Source organism: Aspergillus piperis (genome assembly GCF_003184755.1).
Source record: "Aspergillus piperis CBS 112811 unplaced genomic scaffold BO85scaffold_18, whole genome shotgun sequence".
NCBI lineage: Eukaryota > Fungi > Ascomycota > Eurotiomycetes > Eurotiales > Aspergillaceae > Aspergillus > Aspergillus piperis.
In genome coordinates this window covers 15,607-31,761 of record NW_020291608.1, presented here as the reverse complement: position 1 = coordinate 31,761, position 16,155 = coordinate 15,607, and the positions used below count along the sequence as shown (strand labels likewise).

At 32.4% G+C, this 16,155-nt stretch overlaps 2 protein-coding genes across 2 annotated transcripts; both read left to right on the top strand.

Moving 5' to 3' along the window:
- The first annotated feature begins 2,378 nt into the window (after positions 1–2,378).
- Positions 2,379–3,677, top strand: BO85DRAFT_94162 (NADP-dependent oxidoreductase). The gene has a single exon (XM_025665800.1). The coding sequence runs from the start codon at positions 2,441–2,443 to the stop codon at positions 3,464–3,466; it is 1,026 nt and encodes a 341-aa protein (XP_025512504.1). The 5' UTR covers positions 2,379–2,440; the 3' UTR covers positions 3,467–3,677.
- Positions 3,678–6,853: 3,176 nt separating this feature from the next.
- BO85DRAFT_480099 (uncharacterized protein) lies at positions 6,854–8,125 on the top strand. Its single transcript, XM_025662985.1, has 2 exons — positions 6,854–7,421; positions 7,486–8,125. Exons 1-2 carry the CDS (start codon positions 7,128–7,130, stop codon positions 7,948–7,950), a joined length of 759 nt encoding a protein of 252 aa, XP_025512503.1. The 5' UTR covers positions 6,854–7,127; the 3' UTR covers positions 7,951–8,125.
- The last annotated feature ends 8,030 nt before the right edge of the window (positions 8,126–16,155 follow it).

Sequence of the window (16,155 nt, the reverse complement as noted above, 5' to 3'; positions counted from 1 at the left end):
TGTTCATTATACATACATAGAATTCGACTATGGCGGCCACTTATACAATCTCTATTACTATACCTGCATGTCGGAAATGGCCTTCAGCGCTCTCCTGTTTTGCACCAACATCATGAACACACCGCCAGAGGAAGGCATGAAACTCTTGGTTGGGATTCTCTTCGTATGCTGACCAAGCTTTCTTAATATAAGTCTTCAGCTCAGCAAAGAACTCCTTCATGGGGTTGAAATCTGGAGAGTAAGACAGCAAATATAATAGTTTAATACCCGCATCAGAACACAACTGTTTGACTCGGTCGGAATGATAAAAAGATGTGTTGTCTATAATAAGCACGGATTTTGGCTCCGGCCACCTTCCACAGTGTTGTAGAAGCTGTTCAATAAATGATTTAAAGAATACTGCATCAGTTGAACCTTTGAAAATACAAGACAGAATAATACTGTCTTGAGTATATACTAGCAGTATCTGGTAGTACTGGCCTTGATGAAATTTTGACACTTAGACTGGTGACATACCGAGTAGTGACTAGCTAGTCTGTTTATATTCCATTCTTTTAATGCACCCAGATTCATCGACGAACACAAGATGATACAACCGAAACTCAGATAGTTTATACTGGTAGAAATCTCGTAATTCAGGATTCTGTTCTTTTGCTTTCCGCTGGACTAGCCTTTTAGTCCAGCCGGCCCGGGAAAGTGCATGTCTAATGCTGGATGATAATGGTAATATATTGAACTTATCTTATAGGAAGATAACCATCTCTGCTATATATAGGCCGGGCTTTTCGGTGAGGTGGTCATAGAGAGCGTCCAGCATGATAGAGGTGATGCTTGGTTGTTAACTGACAGGTACTAGGGGAGACCTGGCACTACCAAATAACTGCATGTTCTTACATATGTAAGTAATAGAATGCTCACTATACTTTTCTACCTTTGCCATTTGTGATGTAGTGAGCCTGTTCTTGCTGTGTATCATATGGATAATCATCTTACATTGCCAAGAATCGATGTTTCTTGCCATTTATAAATGGTTTGGGTGTTTGCAGATAACAAGCTTATAGGAAGCAGTGCGTGCGGACAACTCATAGTGATGGGGATGATTATTTTTAGATATATAGCACTACATAACTATACTATTTACTCGTGTTTCATATACTTTGCATTATGTCAATACAATTATAAAACAAAGTTTCTAAATACGGAGGTAGCCATATCAGGATTAGCGTGTCACATGGTTTGGATTTGAAAGAGTGTCTCTATGTTTCCCGACATGGAAGGCAATAACAGCTAGCACTGTAACTAACTATTTTATTGATACTAAATCCAGTTACAATCTACCAGTCAATTTCCAGTACAAATATCTTTTGATAGTAAGTATAGATGTAAGTGTCTTTCTTGCTTCTCTATTCTCCCAACCTTCAGTTAATAGAAAAGCGGTTTTAAAAATGTCATGGGTATGATCAGCATCTCTACTTAGTACTGCAAGTATTAGTACTTGTCTGAGTGACCGGAAAATGGTTTACTCTGGTTGCCATAGTACTATTGCCATTAATATATATCTTAAATCCTGAGGATGCAAATGGACAATCAATAAAGATAATACTCTCCAACACTGCTCAATCCCAGTAAATGGGAGCTAATCAAACAACGAGGAGAAGATGAAACAGCACTTCTATATCTCTATATATTCTCCATCATGTAAACTGACTACCTTGTTGTTACCGGCTATTTATCAGCTCAACACATAATAGAAAGACTATTTGCAGAGCACCTATGGTAGTAGCCTTGATGTCATTCCTTTGTAAAGATTAAGTGTATTATTTCTGGGACTTGGCAGAGCTGCTGGTTGAAAGGGTCACTCCAACCGAGCCGCTATGCACAGGCAGTGATGCGAACAATGGAAGGCTGACACCTGGCTGTTTAGGGATATTTTGCGTCCTTTTTACGTGCCTGACCATGGATGTCTTGGCATCGTTAAAGGGGCGTGGAAACAGTCTTGCCGATTCGCACAGGTATCGATTTCGTTATCTCAAATAGCTGATATATATCCCCTTTATCCTACCACGGCTAAGTCACATATGAGAGGTATTGCCACACGTAGAGGACGACCTAATTGGCTGTTGATCTTGCACAATAGTAGCCAGAAATTTGGTTGAGATCGAATAAAGGCATATTGCATCATCATTACTAGAATTCTACCCTACCGGGCATCATGGAATTGAATACGAGAAATCGCTCGTCTGGATCGAAGGTTCCAGCCAATCCGATCGAAGCGCTGCGGGAACCTGAGGGTGTACCCCTGCTGAATACGAGGGCCGAGATCGTACTTCACGCATATATATCACCCCTCTGATCACCATTCTAGTGTGATATTGGAATATGCATCCACCCTTTCTCCCAATCTGAATTAACAAAGAACAATCACGGCCTTGGACTTGTCATGCCTGTTGAAACCGCACGTGCTCTGATTCAGCCAACCGCTGAATCTAATGCGGAAGATCTAACCCTCCAAACCGACGTAGTTGCCAACCCCAACCCAACGAAAGGCGAGCACTTGATTCATGTCCAGGCATGCTCCCCTTGCGCCGGAGAGCTTTCCTGGCCGAAAAATTTTCCTCCATCCACTGATCGCCTCCTAATCCCATGTCCCGATGTCTCCGGTACCGTTGTCTCTGCGCCCCCAGATTCCCCTTTCCAACCCGGGGCTGAGATATATGCTCGTACAAATTATGCCAGACCTGGCAACGCTCGTGATTTTACAATCGCGACTACAGAAGAGCTCGCCTTTAAGCCAAAACGCTTGACCTGGGTCGAGGCTGCTGCTGTACCAGTATCAGCCGAGACTGCTTGGCAGATTCTCTTTGTTAACGCCGGAATAGTCCCTCCTGAGGGCGTGATGGATATACCCAAAGCGCGCGCGGCATGGAAAAACAAAAGAATACTGGTCACGGCTGCATCTGGTGGCGTTGGGCTGTGGGTTGTGCAGCTTGCAGCGAAGGTGCTGGGCGTCGAGGTGATCGGAACATGTGGACCCGACAACATCGATCTGGTACGATCGATGGGGGCCAAGGATGCAGTGAATTACCGAGTTACTGACCTGAAGGCCTGGGTAGAGGAGGAGGGCGGAAGGCTGGTGGATGTGGTGGTTGACTGTATAGGAGGACGAGCACTCCAGGATGCTTGGTGGACTGTGAAGGAGAAAGGCACGGTAGTAAGTATTTTCCAGCCTCCTAGAACCGTCTGTCCATGGAAGAATCCGAACACAAGGGGTGTCAAAGATATATTCTTTGTAATGCAACCAAGTGGCACTCAACTAGGGGCGGTCGGCGAGTTGATTGAATCGGGACTGTGTAAAGGAAGGGTGGATAGCGTGTGGCCATTGGAGCAGTTTCGGCCAGCGTTTGGAAGGCTGGCGACTGGCCATGCGAGTGGAAAGATTGTATTTGACTTAGGCCTAAATAGGTAGATGAGACACCATCACAGCAGGTAATAGGTAGGTTGAGGGTTTGTTTCTTAAGAATTATGAAGCGCAATCCATGCATTCAACACTGAGGACAATCGAAGCTCAGGCGGTGTTATAGAGAAGACTATCAATTGTAGAAATGCAGAAGAAAAATATTTAGGCGGAACATGAATACATAATTGTCATATTGACTGTCCTCGACCCTACAAAAAAGTATGACGTTTTAACAGCATTATTATCATCTCATCTCTGAGGCCGCAGGCACAATATCATCATTGTTTTTTACCTTGGTAATACTATATCTCAAAGCTAGATCTCAGACTGAGTGTATCAGCGTATACTATCAGTGACATAATCACTATTTATCCTGCAAAAACTAGAAGGAATAAATTGTTTGACTGGAGGTCCGACACTGCTGGAGAATTGATGTTATTTCGCTCTCCTGGTCTGAGGCCCATTACTTCCGATAGTAAAGCACATTGAAGAGCCCAGAATACTAGATTGTGCCGGAGTCCGGTTATTAACATGCATGGCAAGGCTCCAGTAGCCGTGTATCGTCTTTGTTAACCTGCGTGCTGCTATCTATTTCTATATGGCCGACAATCCCCATACCTTACCAGGGGGTCTAATGAAGCACCAAACTTAAGAGCAGAGAGCCGGCGAGCTAATATAGAAAGGCTTAGCACTCTTAGAGAACTAGAGATCTTCAGCTGTTCAAAAAGAGTAATATCGAATCCAAGGAGACATGACCAAAGGTATTTCCTATGACGAGCGTGGTACGGAGTCGTCAAGTGGCGCAACTCATGAGCCGCTGGGATATTATGCGCGACGAACCCATAGTATGTACCTGTGCGTATTCCAGTAGTATTTCTTTTAGATCCGAGGTTTCCGCGGATAAGTCTTTAGGCGTATATTCCGTCTGTCCTGGCAGACGGAAAAGGTGCGGGGCTACCTACCAATCACTGATCTCGCTTCCTTCTACTAAGGCTACTATGCTACGATAATGTCTGTTCGCCATCAACCTTCATTACAATTAGGCCTGTATGAAACCCAGAAAAGCTTAAACCCCTCATTAAAAAAGTAGGAAAAAGGGCTAATCGACTACTCTGTATATAAAGAAGACCCAGTGCTGAATTTTGATGCCTGGTAAAATTGTACACTGACGTTGTGAGCGCTAGATAGTAGAGCACAGAGGGCCATTTTCGGCATCTTGGATTTTTCTCGAAGCATTAGAATCTTCAGATAATGAAACAACCGACACGGCCTCTTTGGTCGCAAGGATCAAACCGCCTGGCTGACTCTCCAATTCAATGATATTTAACGTAAATGTTGTTGACTGACCGTGGTCGAAATATTTGCGACATACACACGTGAGAGTGGCCGAGAGATTTGCCTAGTCAGACATTTTTGTTACTTTGCACAGCCAAACAATTAGTCAACCAGTGATTCAACACAATTGCTTTTTCATGTTGAGAACGATCAACACCTTGATGATTATTCTTGGAGCAGCAGATTGGGACTGTTGTAAGCTATATATAATTGCTCAGATACTAATTTTCTGGTAATGGAAAAGCGATCTTATCTATTGGCATTTCACACATGACTTTCAACATACGGAGTTGGGAACATCTACTGACGACAGATAGGATAGTGGAGTATGTTGACACGGTTAGGGTCATTATTGCCTGCCGGAATGAGCGCCTGTGCGGGGCTTCTAAGGTTCAGCTGCGGCTGATAGTATGGGTCATCCGTGGTCTGTGTACCTGTAATGACATGGCACCCTGTCTTGCCGCATCCATGTAAAGCAATTCTCTCAATGCGTGATCACAGTGCGGGCCGCCATAGCCGCAGTACAGAGGCAAGCCGGGGATTGGCTGGCTGTTTTGCGCTGGATGAAAGCTCTGCTGTCGACCCAGGCGCGCCTGAGCATAGCTACCAAGATTGCCTAACGTTGGGCTTGTGTAGCTGCATTTGAATGATCGGGATGTCATCGCTAAAGATGGCGAGCGAGACCTATCGGCGGCACTACAAACTGACAGCAAGGTGAACTACAAATCCAGATTTCTTGTCCAGTTATCGCGACGCAAAACGTATGTATATCGCTAGATATGTAATGTAAGGCAGACTGCAAGGCTCTTGCAAATAGGTTTAGCACTAGAGTAAAGCTGAGGAGGGCGAGGGCAGGAGAAAGGGCCCGCTTTGGGCCACGCACGCGGGGCGGCGAGAGCACGGCGGGATATCAAAAATAGGCCAATCAGCAGGCGGAAAATTGCAGCGTAAGTTGGGTGGTGTTAAGCCTGGCGAGTGCAGGTTTCACGAGCCGAAAAATTTGGCCCGCGGGCTAATAATAAAGGCCGTACGATGATAGTAGATGAGGCATCCTAGGGGAAATTTTGAGCGACTTTTTTATGTACGTGAAAAGGATTGTTGGGATAGGAATCGTCCCTTATCCTCAGGGCCATGGTGCATTGGATGCACTCTCGAATACGTGGTAGTTTGTAGGCATATCCCTTCAGCACATTGCCGAGCGTGTCTGGCAGGGTAATATTGCATGTAGGCTCCACCGCAGTATTATCTAAGGCACAGAGCTCTACAGCCAGCTGCCGCGCGAACTGGCCGGGTCTCTTAACGCGATATAACCAGGATATATTGTGTCCTTCAACTCGCTATTCATCGCCACATACTACAACCCAGCCGTCCGAAGCCACCAGCCATGACATACGTCACAGGTAAACTGAATTGGTAGATTGATGCGTTACCGACACAAGCCTATATATTCTTAAGGAATCTCCGAAGGCATACCAAGTTCTTGAGAAGACAACTACTCTCGACCTAGCTCGGGCTCTGAATGGGCTGGAAGGGGACGAGGAAAGTAGATTAAATTTTCCGGTGAAAGATATGGGAGTCGAGGGATATAAGGGAGTGCACGAACCTGCAAATTTGGCGGTTAGGGGTTTAGTAGGCAGTCACTAATTATTGCAGTGTGGGGTAGAAAGTGTTTTAATCTTTAAGCGCTGATGCACTAAGAATCGCAGAAACTCTCCGCGGGTTGTGGCATGAACCCATGCTGCCTACGACTTGTGAAAACCTCCGCGGCCTCCCTGGTATTCCGGCGGTCATGCCTGCCCAAGCGCCATTGGACTCTCACCCACGGTCAAGAGGGGCAAGCGGAAATAAATACTCGTAAAAACGATTCGGCGATGCGAAACTTGAAACCTTACATATCCAATGGCATAGCGCCGCTAATTCAACTCATCATAACAAGCATACCAGCATTCTCCGGGCGTTCCTCGCCGAATTTTACGACCGATCCTTATAGATTGCCCCACCCCATTTATTAACGTTTGGAACTATTGCTGATATATCTGACTGCGAAACTAACTCTTTCAAGTAGTAAAGGCCGCGACAAGGGGGCCGACCAGTATGATGCGTGTGCTGCGCCACCCAGCAAACATAAGTGGTCATTGGCTTTATGCAAGCCAACCAAAAACCCCGCTAGAGAAAGCGAGGCTCTGGTCGCGCCTTGCAGTTCTTAGTTCTTCTATTTTATAGCCTCGCTCTCCCAAGTTTTGGAGATCCTGCTAAATATTGTGAACAGCCTGATCTCCCTATTTGAAAAGAAAATCAGAACAACAAAGAAGAAAAGGAAAGAAGACCTCTCAATATGATGCTCATCACGCTGGGCGTTTTCTTCGCAAAATTTGGCAAATCAGCCGCAAAGTCCTGTTATGCCCCTGACGGAACCCCAGTTGAGGACGACATATATGCTCCATGTATTGCGATTGAAGGGGTAGAGTCGATGTGCTGCCGGATTAATGACACAAACCCCGATGAATGCCGTGCCGATGGCCTTTGTTACACAAACATGACGGGGTACGCAGGATATTGGAGAGACTTCTGTACTGATGAGACATGGGATACCCCGAATTGCCTATCAAAGTCAATCTGCAACACTACGGTGCGTTGAGGATCTTTAAATTCTTGTCTGTGTGTGCACTATCTAAGTTTTGTTTCTTCTATAGGCAGGGGGAAATTCAAGTTGGACATACTACATGACACCCTGCGGTGGTGTTGATTACTGTTGTGGTGATGATCCCTCATGTTGCAGCGGAGACAGTGTCTTTTCCATCAAAGATACTCTTGTCACGATCGGAGGTGTAGCTACAACCACTGTTACAGCGACGAGCTCAGCAGAAGTGAACGGTACAAATTCTGGTTCATCAGATGAGTCCACTAAGCTCGCAATTGGCCTTGGTGTTGCCATTCCTTTGACCGCTATAGCGGGTGCCATGCTAGGGGCCGGATTCCTCTGGGGAAGGAAGATAACGCAGCGCAAATGGCTGCAGGCCACAAATCATGAGGGTACTGCTGGACCGTTACTGCAACCAATACTACAGCAAGGGATTGTTCCAAATTATCATCAAAGTTATCCTCATGAGGTATCGGCATCTCAGTTATCACCGACCGAATTACCAGGGGGTAAATGATGGATATATATCCACTTTACAGATCAAAGCTTAGAGCCTGGGACATTGGGGGTAGAGTGGTTAATACTCAGGCCAGGTCAGGTTAAATACTGTTATTAGAGTAGGATAGCCAGTTGGTTGTAAACCCAGCAGGTCATGTAACTAATATGAAGTTTAAATATAAAAACTGTTTGATTATATACCATTTATAATGGTGAGCCTTGTGACTTTGGCACGTGATGTAGTTTTGTTTGCTTTGTTCCATGTGACTTAGAGATATAATATAAATGTATTTACTTATCTTTATTAAGTATATATACACTTTTAAATTTCTTGCTTTCTCTTCCTGTATTTAATATCACAGTTTAGATATATTGAGTAAAATATATTCAACTAGTTGTTTGTGATAGAATAACCTAGCTATCGGGGCCTTGGGCATCGGAATGATGTATTACAATGGTTATAAGAGTTATAAGATTATTAATAGAGGTTCTATATCTTCCCGACATCTATAAGATGCTGATTCCTTTATAATAAGTTACTGATTTCTCAAGGATCAGTCTATCTCATGGATATAAACTATCTTTGTTGATTATTAAACTAATCTATTATATTTTATAATAGATTTCTTATCTAGTTAACAGGCTTTTTATTCTGACAAGTAGATTTTATTATATTCTGATTCTTCTTATTTTAATTATCTAAGGAAAATGCTATCTCTTGAAGATAATAAAGAAAGGAAGATATTTAATAATTATATTAATCTTAAATTATTATTAAATATAGTCCTTATTACTGAAGAAATCTAATAGTTAGAAGATTATGTCTATTAATTAGAATAAGCTGTTAATCTATAAAAAAGAATAACTTATTTTTAGAGATATAATTCCCCGGGTGAAATATTCTCTAGGTACTATTAATCCTTTTCTAAATCTGAAAGAGATAAAAAAAAGATTAAATTTAAAGATATTTTTTATTTTACTTTAAACTTTAATCTCCAGAAATACTAAGAATGGATTACTAATCTAGAATATATATTTTAAAAAACTCTTAAGAAGTCCTTATTAAAAAAATACAAGATTCTTATTATTATTAGCTATATAGATCTGGTATATAAACAGAGATAGTACTATTTTATTAATAATAAAAGTCTGGAAATAAGATAATTTCTTAAGAAATTATAGTCTTAATTTAAGAATTAGATTTTTATCTTAATTCAGAATACTACTACTTTTTAATTAGATATTATGGTTTAATTTAAATAAATTTACTAGTAATATAATCAAGATCTGAGAGAGTTTTATGCTTAACTTAATATCTTAGAATAATATTTTCTTTATTAAATTAAGAAAAAAAGAGTCTTATTCTACTTTACTAAGTTATTATTTAATTTTAATTATTATATATAAGAGCATGTCTCCTATCTACCAGAGAAATAAAATAAAATAGTAACTATTACTATTTATTACTATGAATTATAGAGTAATAAAGAGAAATATAAGTAAAATAATAATTAATTTAATAATTATAAATTATATAAGTATTTCTAAAGCTACTTTAATTAATTAACTAAAGAAGATATATTGAATCATAAGAAGAATTCTATTAGAAAGAATAATAATTAATTATAATATTTTATATATAATAATATCTAGTATCTTATAAACTGATATTTTATTGAAGATAAAAAGATTTAATCTGTTAGAATCTACTAATATTTATTAGATTTTAAGAGAAAAGTAGAGAAGTTAAAATAGACTTTATAATTTTAATTTTTTTATCTGAAGTAAAGACTACTTATTATTTCTATATTTTTATTTATATTTAAAATAGTCTTGAAACCTTTACAGACCTAGATAGTTATATAAAAGTAGATATTATCAGTTATTAATTTACTAAGACTTATAATCTTTAATATATTTTAGTTATTATATCTAGAATTAAAGCTATTAACTAAGTTACTACTTTTATCTATAGAATATAGAAAGTTTTTATTATTACTATTAATTCATGAGAGAGCACCTGTATCTTTAAATAATATTATATAAGAATTAATTAAGATCCCTGCCTGCATGGCAGTTTAATTCTATTATTAATAACTATATTTCAGGATCTCTGTATTAATTTATTAGTATAGAATTAATAATAATAATTTAATATACTGTTTATTTTTCTTTTTTCTATTATTTAATTTAATAAAGTAATCTGAAACTCTATAAGAGTATATATTATTATTAAACTTTTTAAAGATATTTAGCTTCCAGAGGAAAGGCTTTATAATTTATTTTTAAATTTAAAAATAATTTTAATTAAACTTCAGGAATTCTGAGATATATTTTTTATAAATTTTTTTTAATAATTTCTCTTTCATGGCCCTGCAGATTATACTATTAATATTAAATTTAATAAGATATTTTTTATAGACTTATATATTTCTTATCAGAAGCTGAATTCAAGATCTTATAAGAATATATTAATAAGAACTTGAAATTAGATTAAATTTAATCTTTTAAAAGTCTTATAGGGGTCTTTATTTTTTTTATACTAAAAAAGAATAATAATTTATATCTTTATATAAATTACAAGAATCTTAATAAGATTTTAATAAAAAATTATTATTTTTTATCTTTTATTTTAAAAATTCTTAACAGGGTCTTAGATAGTAAATATTTTTTAAAAATTAATATTAAGAATACTTATTATTAAATCTGTATTAAAAAAGATAATAAATAAAAGATAATATTTTATATCTGATATAGCTATTTTAAATATACTATTATATTATTCAAGCTAATTAATATCTCTGTAATCTTTTAAAATTATATATATATAATATTTTATAAGCTTCTCAATAATTCTTATATAATATATTTTAATAATATTCTTATCTTCTTATTAGATAGGGAATCCCATATAAAGTATATCTGTTAAATATTAGAGAGATTTTAAGAAGCTTAACTTTATATAAAGTTATCTAAGTATTTATTTTACTAATCTTAAGTTAAATTTCTAAAATATATTATTAATACTACTGGAGTATCCATGGATCCTTAATAAATAAATAATATTATTTTATAATTAATCTCTGAAAGTTATTATAATATCTAGATTTTTCTGGGATTCTATAACTTCTACTACTAATTAATTCAGGATTATTCTTAAATTATCTTATTATTTATTTTCTTACTTTATGGAGTAGTTAACAGTTAAAAACCTAGAAAAATCTATTTAAATTTATATAAATAACTTATTTTTATTATTTAATTATTATTTTTTAGTAAGCATCTTTACTGATGTACTTTAATTCTATGAAAACCTAGTATTTAAAAACTAATATATTAAAGAAAGAAATAAATAATATTTTATCTTAATTTAATAATAAGAATATATTTTATTTAATTATCTTTTAGTTTTATAAGTTCTCTGGCACTGAGCTAAATTATAATATTTTAAATTAAGAATTATTTATTATTATTTACTTCTTTAAATAGTAATAATAATATCTTGAAAGTGTTTTTTAAATTATTAAAGTCTTATTTAATTATTTAAACTTATAATCTTTTATATATTAAACTAGAGTTAATAGAAGATAAGTCTGATAGTTTATAAATCTAATCTTTTATAATTTTATTATTAAATATAAAATAGAAAAATTAAATTTAATAAATAAATTCTCTAGAATGCCTTCAGAGTCTTGGATAAAATTTATTTTATAAGAAGAATTATTAATCTTAATCTAAGAGTAGTTTATAGGTGTGTTATTTCTGATAATAAAAAATTTAATTAAAAAGAAATTCTAGTTTAAATCTTAAGATATGCAGGGTTATTCTGGATTTAATATTTATATTATATTAAGTTTAAAGAATTTTAATAGTTAAGTCAGTATAGAGACAGCTAACTAGACTGCTTAAAAAAACTTGTTTTAAAAAAGATTTATTTTTTATTTTATAGTATTATAAGTATATACTGCAGAAATTCTGTACTCGGATATATATAATTCTGAATTTTAAAAAATAATCTTATATCTACAGAATGAAAATCTAGAGATATAATAATGAAAAATTATTATTTAATAAAGATAACTAGATTAAAAGTACTAGATAGTGAAAACTATAGATTATTTATATTTTAAAGACTGTTACTATATTTCTTTCTCTGAGATATTATATTAAATACTTATTTATTTATATTATAATAACTTACTAGCAGGATACTTCAGAAAGATAAGAATAAAAATACTATTATATAGAAAGTTCTATTAGAATAGATTATATTATGATATAATTAAATATATTTAAATTTATTTAATATATCAAGATAATATTACTTTAAAATATTAATTATATAGTATTCTTGAATCCTTACTGATTCTATCTTATTCTTTTAATAAATTAGTAATAGATTTTATTATAGGACTATCTCTAATTATTTAATATAATAAAACTGTTAATACTATTCTTATTATTATTAATTAATTTTTGAAATACTATCTTTTTTTTACTGTTTTATTAATAATAAGTATTCCAGATCTTTGTTACAGACCCCTGCTAGTTAACCTGCTAGTAAGGCGGACTCGTTAGGCAGAAAGCACCGATAAAGACAGTGCTCGAGTAAATAGAAACTCTTATTAAGAAGAATTCTAGATTACTCTTACAATACCCGGAACGGCCACATGTCATATAATTATAGATATATAGGATAATACACAGACAGGTATATAGTATATAGTATACAGTATATAGAAAGATATATTACTTAGTATACAGAGAATAGAATATATAAGAATATTTATTTATATATTTAGTTAGTTCTATTCTTCATGCTCAATCTACTTATCTTTAAATAATCTACTTTTAGAAGCTTAGTAATATAATACTTATCTATATTTATTTATAGATAACTATATAATATTATCTGGCCTTACTTCTTTTTTCTCATTTAGGACTAGTATCTTAGATAAATTATTAGTCTGATACTATCTTGATCTAGTTTAATAATATATATATTAATAAAGCTAAGCTAATAGGAACAGGAAAGTGATTCTAGGATTTAATATATTAAATACCAGTTAATATAAGTATTATCAGCTATAATTATCTACCATATTAATAACTTCTAGTATACTGTATACCTCACTACAAGACTTAAATACCAGTAGAGAAAAATAATAATTATAAATATATACACTAATAGTACAGGAGTTAATAAGAATAGTTTATTAATTATAAAAAAATATTAGTATCTTAAAATAATAAAACTAGTAACTCAAAGAACACTTAGCAGCTAAATTTATTAAAATCTAATTACTAGAATTATTTAACAGTAGTTAATCAAAGCTTAGGACTTTTATAATCTAACTAGACTTATATCTTAATATTAATTAAGAAAAGCTTTAAAATAAAATTAATAAGATCTTCTTCACATCTACTTACCTGACTAGAATAATATTCAGTTAATTTAAATTATATATCTATAATTACTAGAAAAAGCTAACAGAAAATTAGGATAATAATACTAGAACTATTTTCTCCAGTTATAGAAAGTTTAAAGAATATCTTAAATAAATATTTAGAGATATCAACACCATATATAATACTGAATAAAAGCTATAGTAATTTAAATAAACCAGATTAATATCTAAGTATACTTTTAAATTCCAGTAGATTATCAGTTATCTAAATTAAGATAATAACATGTACATTTCATGATTTAGAAAAAAACTTAAAATAAAGATTTAAGAAAAACTTATTTAGCAAAAATAACTAAAAATATTATAGAAAATAATCAAAACAACAGTTAAGATTAATAATAAGTTATTTAACTTTAATATAAAACAGAAGGAGGGCTAATAAATTAATAAATTTATATTTTAATAAAACAACCAGCAGGACTATAAGATTAATAATAAATAATTAATATAATCTAGAAGCCTAGAGTATAAAAATCTCTATAAATTAAAATTAATAAAACTAAATATAATATAGTACTAGACTTAATTAAACAGAGTCTTTAAAAAAAAGCTTGAAAAATATAAAAAAAATTACTTATACTTTAATTATAGCAAGACAGATTATTAGTCAAAGAACTATAAATAAAAACAGTAATAATCTCAGAAACAGCTGAGAGCTACTAACAAAAACTAGACTAAAGAAATCTATGATATTACAGGAATTTAAACAGAAATTAAATTATTAAATAATAAGAAGCTATAAGCCATATAATAAAAATAATTACTAGTACTAGTAAGTAGAATATACTAGAACTAGTTAAGATAATAAATTAATATAAATAAGCTAACAGTATTAATAAAATTATAAGAAACTCACTGACTATCTGAACTATTTAATTAACTTATAAAAATTAATAATAATAATAAGCTAGCTCTAGAGGATGAATATTCTAATATAATTTAAAATAAATTTAATTCTTTAAATAAAAAATATAATACTTAGTTAAAAAATCTTAGATTTAATAAAAAAAGACTCAATAAAATACTTGATATTCTAGAAAAACTCTTATTAAAAACTAGTGAATTATACCCGACACAGTAAGATAAAGATAAAGAAAACTAAAAAAATAATAAAAATAATATCTCTTATTAATTAGATTATATCATGAAAGAATTTAAGAAAAATCTAATATAATTTTATTTAAGATTTAAGAAAGTCATACAGCACTATCTATATTAGAATCTAAGATATTAAAAAATATAAAATAAAGACTGGAAATTATATTTATAAAAATATTTCTGTTATCCAGAGTTCTATTTAATATATAGATAAAATAATACAGATTATTACTATTATCTATTTAAAGTTAGCTGAAAGGTAAGAGTAGCTGGACTAGATTCTTGATATAATTATAGAAAATATTTATATAAATACTTTAAGAAAAATAAAGAATACTAGAAATATAATAAACTTTTTTAGATTATATATTATATAAATATATATTCTTTATATTATGATTAGAAATATATTACAGAATACTGATTAAAGATACCGGAAATAGTAAAAACTAGAAGTAATTATTATTTATATCTTAACTTTAGTTATTTATATATAAGATATAGATAATATCTATATTATAATATAATATACTGGACGATATACTTTGATAATTAATATATAATATATTATATAATAAAAATAGAAAGTTTAAGATTTCTATAGAAATATCTAAAATTATTAAAATCTAATTAGCCAGACTAATAGTTGACAGTTATTAAATCAGGAAAATATTTAAAGATCTAGACAGTTATACTAGGTCAATTAGCTTAAGTATTAGTAGACTTTAATATAACTAGAAACTTTATAAACCCATAATTTATACAGTAACTAAAAATATTTAAAAAATAAAAAGAAAAACCAGAACTAATTACAAGACTGAATAAAGAGAATTTAGGAACTCTTATATTAATAATCAAGTCAGGAACTGTGCCTATAACTATAATAGATTATTTTAAATATATAGATTTTAATATGATACCATTGGAACAGTATAATATTATATTAAGAATTCTATAACTCAGGAATCATAATCTGCAAATTAATTAGAAGACTGAGAGTCTCTAATTTATAAATTATGATTATTTAAAATAATATTATAAAAAATTAAATATAGAATCTAGATCTATACAACCTACTATACAGTATAGGACTAAAGCAAAAACTAAGTAATCTATAAAAAAGTTAAAGATATTATAAAAGTCTAATATACTAGATATTATAGAAAACTTAGAGAAAAATAATATCTCAGAAATTATGGAACAGGTATTAGTAGTAATAAAACTATTATAGAATAATAAACTAGTATACTTACTGGAATAGATACTAGATATACTATAAGAATATTATAAGTTATATTTAAATAATATTAATAGAGATTAGGCTCACGCATGTCAGGTCATAGAATCAGAAAATTAAGAATAAAAACTTAAGACTGATAATATAAGATAATAAGAGACTTATATACAAGAATATAGATTTAATAATATAGATTAAAGAACTTAGGACAGGCAGAGACCTGAGTATATTAATATAAAATTAGAGAATTCATAAGAATTCCTAGCTATAACCAGAAGCAACCCGTGTATTCTATTATAATATAAAAGATTTAAAGACTTATTTAAATAATCAGAATAATTTAAATTATCTTAGTACAGAAAGCATAATCATATTATCTTTATTAAAAAAAAGAAGTTACTGGTATATAAAAAGATTTACC

What these genes read in the sequence shown, in the direction of transcription:
- BO85DRAFT_94162 (XM_025665800.1), top strand. Translation starts at nt 2,441, where the DNA reads ATGCCTGTTGAAACCGCACGTGCTCTGATTCAGCCAACCGCTGAATCT.
- BO85DRAFT_480099 (XM_025662985.1), top strand. Translation starts at nt 7,128, where the DNA reads ATGATGCTCATCACGCTGGGCGTTTTCTTCGCAAAATTTGGCAAATCA. An exon ending in AGTCAATCTGCAACACTACG is followed by an intron (nt 7,422 to 7,485) that starts GTGCGTTGAGGA and finishes TTTCTTCTATAG; the next exon opens with GCAGGGGGAAATTCAAGTTG.